General features: G+C 34.7%; 1 protein-coding gene across 3 annotated transcripts in view; it reads right to left on the bottom strand.

Annotated features, from left to right (window-relative positions):
* Positions 1–276: 276 nt before the first annotated feature.
* Positions 277–10,457, bottom strand: part of DNAJB4 (DnaJ heat shock protein family (Hsp40) member B4) — a 64,791-nt gene continuing 54,610 nt past the window's right edge. For all 3 annotated transcript variants that reach the window (XM_024565531.4, XM_024565532.4, XM_024565530.4), the window contains one exon: positions 277–8,906. In XM_024565531.4, coding sequence (XP_024421299.2) covers positions 8,673–8,906 — 234 coding nt within the window. In that variant the 3' untranslated portion in view covers positions 277–8,672. The remainder of the gene's footprint in view (positions 8,907–10,457) is intronic.

Raw genomic sequence — 10,457 nt, 5'->3', positions numbered from 1 at the left:
AGCCAGTCAGAAAAAGACAAGTACCATAGATTTCACTCATATGTGGAATCTAATAAACAAACTGAACTAATAAGAAAAATAGAGACTCGTAGATAGAGAGCAGGCTTATGGCTCTGGGGCAGAGGGCTTGGGAGGTAGATGCATTGAGCAAAAAGGGAAAAGGACTCATGGACATGGACAACAGTGTGGTGATTGCAGGGGTGGGGAGGTGAACGGAGGTGAAAGAAGGTATAAGGGGGATGAATGGCACTGGTAAAAATACAATAAAAAAACAAATGTGTATAATTTTTTTAATGTTACATACAGCCAAAGGGGGAAAAAAAAGACATTTACCTGAAGTCTATAATTCCAACAGACTACACATAAATAGTATGTAAATCATCTCCTAAAACATGATATTACACTTCATGGTTACAAATGAAAACCTTTGAATATAATAACTCAGAAACATACTTTTCCCTACATTATTTTTGTCATCAAAGATGATGACCATAAAATTAAATAATGTAAAAATAGAATTCAATGATACACTTTTTAATGGTATTTTGTTTTCTCATATATAACCCTGAGAGGAATGGTTATGATGCTGGCAAAGAGAATAAAAATTTTTGAAAGCCAGGGGGTAAATCCCTCCCATTGATATGACAACAGCAATCAAGGCTCAGCTACAACAGGAAGATGTACATAGCCCACATGGAGGGCCACACCTTGAGTGCCCAGATTGGGTGATGAGGGAGGCTATGCCACTGGACCCTGTAGAACACCTAGTGCTTTAGATCACTCTACCAAACCTGGGAGAGATAACAGCTCTACCTAATACATAGCAACAAACCCAGGGAGACTACCAAAACGAGGAGACGAAGTAACATGACCAAAGTGAAAGAACAGAACAAAATTCCAGAAAAAAGAACTAAACAAAATGGACAAAATGGAGATAAGCAGTGAACTTAGTGAGAACCTCAAGAGCATTAAAAAATAATAAAACAGAAATGAAAGATACACTAACTGAAATGGAGAATAACTTACAGGGAATCAACAGTAGATCATAAAACTGAGAATCATATCAGTGATCTGGAATACAAGGAAGCAAAAAATACACAATCAGGACAGTAAAAATAAAAATGAATCCAAAAAATAAGGATAATGTAAGGAACTTCTGGGACAACTTCAAGCATGTGTACCAACATTCGCATCATAGGGCTTCTGGGAGAAGAAGAAAGAGAGCAAGAAATTGAAAACCTATTGGAAAAAAATGATGAAAGACTTCCCTAACCTGGTGAAAGAAATAGACATACAAGTCCAGGAAACACAGAGTCCCAAACAAGATGAACCCAAAGACGCCCAAAACCAAGACACATCATAATTAAAGTGCAAAAGGTTAAAGACAAAAAGAGAATCTTAAAAGAAGCAAGAGAAAAGCAGTTAATTACCTACAAGAAAGCTCCCATGAGACTCTCAGCTAATTTCTCAGCAGAAACTTTGCAGGCCAGAAGAAATTGTTAAGGAATATTCAGAGATGAAAAGTAAGGACCTACAATCAAGATTCATCTACCCAGCAAAGCTATCATTTAGGACAAAGGACAGATAAAGAGCTTCCCAGATGGAAAAAAAAAAAAAAACAAGCTAAAGGAGTTCATCACGACCAAACCAGTATTATATGAAATGTTAAGGGTCTTCTTTAAGAAGAAGAAGAATATAAAAAATGTGAACAATAAAATGGCAATAAATACATATATATCAACAACTTAATGTAAAAAAACAAAACAAATGAACACGCAGAACAAAAATAGACTCATTGATACAGAAAACATTTTGACGGTTGACAGATGGAAGTGGGGTTGCAGGGAAGGGTGAAAAAGGTGAAGATATTAAGAAGTACAAATTAGTTTATAAAGAATAGTCATGGGGATGTAAAATTCAGCATAGGGAATATAATCAATAATAAGCAGCTCGGCTGGTGTGGCTCAGTGGATTGAGTGCCGGACTGTGAACCAGAAGGTTGCCAGTTCGATTCCAAGTCAGGGCACATGCCTAGGTTGCGGACCAGATCCCCAGTAGAGGGTGCACGAGAGGCAACCATACACTGATGTTTCCCTCCCTCTCTTTCTCCTTCCCTTCCCCTCTCTATAAAAATAAATAAAATATTTAAAAAATAATAATAAAATTCTAGGAACTATGATGGTGTCAGATGGGTGCAAGATTTATCAGGATGATCACTTAATAAGTTATGTAATGTTTAATCACTGGGGTGTACACGTGAAACTAATATAATAATGTATGTCACTGTAATTAAAATAAAAATGATTTAAAAGTGGAAAAAGGAGACCCTAGTGCACTGTTGGTGGGAATGCAGACTGGACCACTGTGGAAAGCAGTATGGCCAAAAAAATTAAAATGGAACTGCCTTTTGACCCAGCAATCCCACTTCTGGGAATATATCCTAAGAAAGCTGAAACACTAACTTGAAAAAATATATGCATCCCGATGTTCATTGCAGCATTTTTTGCAATAGCCAAGATCTGCAAACAGCCCAAGGGCCCATCAATAGATGAGTGGATATAAAAGCTGTGGTACACTTACACAATGGAGTACTACTAGCTAACAAAGGAAAAAAAGAAAAGAAAGGAAAAGAAAAAGAGAAAAGAAATCTCACCCTTTGCAACAGCATGAATGCATCTAGAGATTATTATGCTGAGTGAAATAAGTCAGTTGGAGAAAGACAAATACCATATATTCTCACTTACATTTGAAATCTAATGAACAAAATAAACTGATGACAAAATAGAAACAGAGGCATGGACACAGGGAACAGACTGACCAGACTGAGCAGCTGTCAGGGGGGAGGGTGATATGGAACTGGATGAAAGAATGTGAAGGGATTAAGGAAAAAAACATGTATATAAAACACAAGGTCGCTAAGTGGTGATAGCCAGAAGGAAAAGGGGTACGGGGAGGTGGGCAAAAGGGAAGAAATGGGGATGGAAAGAGACTTTGCCTGGGGAGACTGGCACATGATGCAGTGTGCACATGGTGTTTTATTGAGTTGTACATTTGAAACCTGTATGGTTTTGTGAACCAATTTGACCCCAATAAATTTAATTTTTAAAATATTGTGCAACTTTTAACCTATTAAACATACCTAATTATTTATCAAGCTCTTGTTTATTTTTTAAAAGATTTTATTTATTTTTAGAGAGAGGGGAAGGGAAGGAGAAAGAGAGAGAAACATCAGTGTGCGAGAGACACATCTATCAGTTGCCTCTCACACACCCCCAACTGAGGACCTGGCCTGAAACCCAGGCATGTGCCCTGACTGGGAATCCAACCTGTGACCTTTTGGTTTGCAAGCAGGCACTCAAGCCACACCAGCCAGGGCTCAAGCTCTTCTGTATTGCAGACCTACTATTATAACTTAATGTCACAATAGTACTTTCTGTCCAGATTTATAAACATTCATCTCAGTGCCACCCCTTTAACAGAAACAGAAGTGAAATTCTTTGCCTCCGATTTTATTTCTCATGTTTGTGGCCACATCCAAAACTCATTCTCCTCTGCCCTTCACTTCTTTTATTTCGAACTCCAGTTTTCTCTTTTTAAAATTATCTCTATAAGAATGGCTCAAGGACTACATTCCCATACCGAAATTCTAAAAGCTACAAAGATGTACCAATCAATATTTAGTTTGATTACTATATGTCCAAATTATTGTAGAGCTTCTCTAAATTATTCCACGTTACAAATTTTTCCTCAATAAAATATGCAAGATTTTCTTCCTATCTTTCTTCTCTCCCTCCTTTCATATCACTGTCACTCTCTTCTTTCTTTGTATATCATTTCACATATTTTGGATAGTAATATTTTTACTTGAAAAAATACTAATTTGCAGTTTATCTAAAAGTTCAGAAGTGACAACATTTGAAAATAACACTGGAGTACATTTTTTTAAAATTAATGATGGACACATTTTAATTTTAGGCCATTACCTCATTTTTTTAAAAATAGCCATTTTCCCCTTTATTTTTATGTTGAAACTATTACAGATGTCCCCGCCCCAACTCCTTCTGGCTGTCACAACACTGTTGTCTAGTCAGTAGGTTATGCTCGTAAGTTCTTTAACTAATCCTTTCACCTTCTTTCATCCTCCCGTCCCCACCTCCTCTGACAGCTGTCAGTCTGCTTCGTGTGTCCATGCCTCCGTTTCTATTTTGTTCATCAGTTTATTTTGTCATTAGATTCCACATATAAATGAGGTCATATGGTATTTGTGTTTCTCTGACTGGCTTATTACACTTAACATAATAATCTCCAGGTCCATCCATGCTGTCACTAAAGGTAAAAATCCCTTCCGTTTTATGGCCATGTAGTGTTCCATTGTGTAAATGTACAACAGCTTTTTCATCCACTTATCTACTGATGGGCACTTGGGCTGTTTCCAGCCAGTTTTTATTTCAAATATTTCAAGTTTTCCAGTTAACACTATAAAATGTAAGTTTATATTGCACATGTTAATAAATGACTCAAAATATTTTAAATATGCTAAATTACACAGACTACACAAAGAAATAGGCAAACACACTTTGACAGAATTTGACCTTGTCTTGGAAATTTAGCAACAGGGGACATTATGGCACACAGGTGTAAAATGGTATTACAAATAAGAGAAAAGAAGTCTAAGAAGTCTCAGAATTCCCTTATAAGCTTGCTATTTAACCTCAGGCAAGTAAATCACTTAGGCTCTCTCACTTAGGCTCTCTGGGTTTACTTCCTTATCTAGAAGATATGATCTCTAAAATTCTTTCCAGCTCCACATTATGTATGAATTTTATGAATTAAAAATATCATGGAAAAAAAACTTTAAGGTTAAAATATTTAATATATAAAACACCTATTCAGACAAATATGGATTAAGCTATTATTTAAAAGTGACAAGTCACATTTACTCTGTATAATTTTCCATAAAGAGTGAAATATATATATATATATGTACATGTATATATGTGTGGGGGGGTGTATCCAGATATATAGGCAGTACACTACATTATACATTACTGGATAAACATTGTGTTAATTAGATTAAGGATAATGTTCAACCTTAATTCTGTAAGGTTAACTGAATAGTCCATAGATGAATTTTGACAATATCATGCTAAACAAAATAAGGTAGACAGAAAAAGTCAATAATCATATGATTTCACCTATATGTGGTACGTAAAACTGAAAGCAACAAATGAACAAACAAGGAAAATAAACACACAAAAACTCATAGACACAGACAACAGTATGTTGGTGTTCCCTACCAGATGGAAGGGGGCTAGGCAGTAAAAGGGTAAAGGGTCAAATATATGGTAATGACAGAAGATTTGAATTTGGGTGGTGGGCACAGAATGCAATATACAGATGACGTATCAGAGAACTGTATACTTGAAACCTATATAATTGTATTAACCAGTGTCAAGTCAATAAATTTTAAAACTGTCCTCGATATATAAGACTATCACTTCTATGCCGTTTACTGAGTTCAATCACAGATATTTATTTTATACATCATAACTAGTCAAATGATAGTTTCTTAAAAATAAACAAGCAGTCCTGACTGGTATGGCTCAGTGGATTGAGCAACACCCTGCAAACCAAAGGGAAGCCAGTTCAATTCCTAGTCAGGGCACATGCCAAGGTTTCAGGCCAGGTCCCCAGGAAGGGGTGTGTGAGAAGCAACCACACATTGATGTTTCTCTCCCTCCCTCTGTCTAAAAATAAATAAAATAAAATCTTTAAAAAAAAATAAAGAAGCAAAAGCATTTTCAACTACTTGCCCCCAAGAAAAGCTAATAATAATAGGCAGAAGTGATAAGATAAAAAGTAAAATAAGAGTCATAAACTCAGATGCTTTCAGAGGCAGTGAGGCAAATGAACTAAGTGTGTGAAGTAGCTTTATATAATACAAGAGTGATAGGTTGGTGACAAGAGGAGGGCACACCTTGCCTAAAAACATCCTAATTAAATAACACGAGCAACTTGTGGTTTTTCTTATAGGAAAGGTAGATAGCCCCAACCGATGTGGCTCACTGGGTTGAGTGCCATCCCGCAAACTGAAAGGTTACCAACAGGGCACATGCCTGAGTTGTGGGCCAAGTCCCAGTTGGGACATGCGAAAGGCAACTGATCAATGTTTCCCTCTCACACTAATGTTTTTCTCTCTCTCTTTCTCCCTCCCTTCTCCTCTCTCTAAAAATAAATAATAAAACAAAGAAAGATAAACATTTTTATCAATTAGCTTACTGGGAACTACAGTACTTCAAAACTATTCTAAGTAACCAAGAACCTGGTTGAATTTAAAGAGAACATTTTAAAATCAAAAGTACTTCCTTAATTGAAATAAATAAGAAAACTCTATGTCTTTTATATTAATTCAACATTCATGGGCACCTCATGCTAAGGCATTATCAATATCCTTTAATATGTTGGTACACTGTTTTTATATACCAATGCAAATTAATTTTTATTACTAGGATAATTCTATACTTTAAAAAATATTTTTAATCCAAAAATTACTTATTTATATAATCTTACTTATTACTTATTTATATAAATCCTTTAATTTATGAGAAAATGCCTAAGAAAATGTCAATAAATTACAGTGGGTTTAAAATAGAGACCACACCCAGCACACTGACTTGCTTTTCAGCTCTCTCTTCAGACCTGTGAGATTATTTCCATGATGTTCATACTTCCCTAAAAAGTCTGTCATTCGGAGAAAGTTATAAAGGAATCACTTATAAATAAGATGGAATGCTAAATGATTAGCTGAATTCTCTGGCATTTTTCAAGCATTTTCCATTCAACTAAAATATATGGTTATCCCCAGTAATTCTATTTTAGATATATACCCAACGAACTGAAAAGTTATATACACAAAAACTTGTACAAAAATATTCATAGCAGCATTACTAATAATAGCCAAAAAGTAGAAATAACCTAATGCTTGTAAACTAATGAATGGTTAAACAAGTTACGATACCCATATAATGGAATATTATCAGCCCTAAAAAAGAAATGAAATACTGACACACAATGCAACATGGATGTATCTTGACATTATGCTAAGTGACAAAAGCCAAACAGAGAAAGCCACACAACATTTGCTCCCATTTATATGAAATATTTAGAGCAGACAAATTCACAGAGACAGAGATAGATTAGTACTTGTCAGGGGCTGGAGGAGTAGGGAGTGAGTGCTAATGGATACAGGATTTCTTTCTGGGGTGATTAAAATGTCCTGGTATTAGAGAATGGTTACATAACTCTGTGACTATGCTAAAACCACTGAATTGTACACTTAAAAGGGTAAATATAAAACATAAAATAAAATAAAAGGGTAAACATTACAGCATGTGAATTATATCTCAATCAAGCTTAAAAATAGATAATAATTGCAACCTATTCATTGAATTTTTAAAAGATTTCATATTCTGCTAAAGAGTGATAGGATCCAGTATACCTTGTGTGTGTGTGTGTGTGTGTGTGTGTGTATCATACTGAAAATTATTTTTGAGGCAAACATTGTTTCAAAACATCATTTTTACTATAGTTATAAAACAGAAAACAATTTTTAGATGTAAATATATTTAGAAATTAAAACACCTAAGAAATGCAATCTATGCATATGAAAAAGTAAAATATTTATATGCATAACAACTATTAGGTAGCAACATCATTCATAAGCAGCAGTTAGTGTTTATTTTCCCCATATTTTGGTTTAATACCATACTGGTAGTTTATTCTTTTTAGGGAAATTGCATAAGGTACATATAGCATATTATGAGTAAGTTACAGAAGACTGTGTAATTGGAAAATCAATTCCAAATAACAACATTTCCTCTAAAAATATGTTTATTATTAAACAAAGTAGTTTAAACTAGTGGACAATAAAATGTGCCTATAATTTATTGAGTCCAAGATATATAGTCAACTTGCATAAAATGACATATGGCATTTTAAAAACAGCCTATTTCTAAAATATCAGTAACTCAGGCAATTGGGATTTCCACAGGAGATAAATTGCCATTAATTTCCTTTTTATGAAGAAAAGGTCCACCTCAAGAATATTACAACTATGTTATTAACAAATGCTACAGCATATTTTAAAAATCAAAATGGTGAAAGGTATGCATGAGGATATTCTTTTATGGGTACCAGCCCTATAGCAGCACTTCAGATAGTGATGTAAATCTAGTTAATCACATTTCCAAATGACCTGGGTTTTTATTTTCTAGAAACACGTATCATATGTGTAGTTTAAGAATTTAAATTTCCATTATAAATGAGGACCGACCAAATTGATAATGTAAAGATGTAAGAAATAAAGTACTTGGATAGTCCACTATTTTATCAGAAATATATCTCTAACTCCACAAAAACAAATTTTACGTGTAAGCAAAATACTTAAATTTCTGACTTTGGAGAAGTGAAAGAAAGTAGAATGGTTTGTCCTCATGTCTATCTGGAAAAATCCCTTTTGCCTATTTATTTGACCCGTCTCTATTCATGCAATTTAATGAACCCTCAAAATAATTTACATGTTTTTATACAGAATTCACATCTGCATCAGTAAACTGCCAGTCCTTTTATATTTTCAGTGCCTTATCAAAATATGGGTAACAAAGTTTTTCATTCTATGAGGCAGGAAGATGTTTCCTAAGTACTTCTTTGGATGATGAGGATATAGAATCGGGGAAGGACACCTCAAATTCTATTAGAAGGTCACCACGTTGGTCAGGATTTTTTGGAAATGGCAGCCCATATCCAATAATTCTTCTCCTCATTCCAGGTTTCACAATATCATTTATTGACATAGGTATGGTTCTTCCATCCATTGTTGGCACATTAATTGAGCAGCCACACAATGCCTGAAATGCACAAAATAAAATGAACAAACTTCAAAACTTAAAAGTCTAAATAAAAATATTACCAGATGTAAAGGATGGTACCATTACAGCATAATTTTAACCTACAAAAGAATATCAATAATTATAAGACTATTTCCCCATTAGAAAATCCCTTTAGGACATGCACAGACATGTTACAAAGAAAGAAAAGGAGAAGGGAAAGGAAAGAAAAAGGAAAAGGAAAAGAGAAGTAAAAGATATCTTTCACATTGCCCTAGATTGAAATGGATAGTTTGAGGCTATTACAACATTCAAGATGCAGGGATGCAATGGGAGGAGGAAGAAATTCAGGTCTGGAAAGAATAGGTGAGGAGCAACAACCTACTTCTCTGAAGGGAACATGTTAGGACAAGAAATACATTTATTGTTTTAATCAACAAATGTTTACTGAATATCTACTATATGCCATACATTCCTGCCGGATGCTGAGCATATATAGGGACCAAGAACACAGATCCCACCTCAAGGAATGCACAAAGAACACAGAAGCAAACTAGTCATAATACAGTATAATGTTGGCACAGAGGTACGTGCACAAGTCTTTTGTGAGAGAAGGGGCACACAGCTTACCCCTTAGCTTCTGGGAGTACAGAATGCTTAATCTAAACATTAGACTAGTAGTTGGTATTGGGGCAGAGTGAGAAATAATAGTGTTCCACAGAGTAGAACTCAGATAATGACAGAGACGTATACAAGATAATAATGGAACAAACTTTGGGAAATGCATATACATTTATGGGTAGAAATCAGATTTAAAATGACCTTTTATACCCTGGTTGGTGTGGCTCAGTGGATTGAGTGCCAGCCTGGGAACCAAAGGGTCATTGGTTCGATTCCCAGTCAGGGCATATGCCTGCATTGCGGGCCAGATCCCCAATGAAGGGGGCACACCAGAGGCAACCACACATTGATGTTTCTCTCCCTCTCTTTCTCTCTCCCTTCCCCTCTCTCTAAAAACAAATAAATAAAATCTTTTTAAAAAAGATAATAAAATAAAATAAGATGACCTTTTATGTTAAGCTAAAGAGTTGGACTTGATGATAGATGCTATGTGGAGTCATTTAAGAATTTTAAGCAGGGAAATGACATGGCCATGTTCGCAGAATTATAATCTAATTTGAGAAATAGTGCCTAAAAATAGACTAAGAACTCATGTATTAAAGCAGTACCTTTATAAATTATTTTGTCTTTTAATACATTTTTGTTATATAATTATAACTCCAAATTAACAATTTTGGAAAAAATCTTATCCATGGACTAAGGTGAGGAGGGAGGTATGGCAGATCTCAAACACCATACCTGTAACAACAGAGTAGAGTTAGCCCATTATTAGGCCTCATTGTACATAATCAGTTAGCACTTAAAATGTGCATTTAAAATGTTAGGATAGGTAACTAAACTTAAAATACATAATTTTATCTATAAAAGAGATATAATATTAGTACTACCTCAGAAAGTTCTATTAGAATTTTTTTTAAATGTCTAATAAGCATTACATATCTTAGCTGTTAT

This window comes from Desmodus rotundus, chromosome 3, assembly GCF_022682495.2.
Source record: "Desmodus rotundus isolate HL8 chromosome 3, HLdesRot8A.1, whole genome shotgun sequence".
Taxonomy (NCBI): domain Eukaryota; kingdom Metazoa; phylum Chordata; class Mammalia; order Chiroptera; family Phyllostomidae; genus Desmodus; species Desmodus rotundus.
This window is presented reverse-complemented; position numbering and strand designations above follow the sequence as displayed.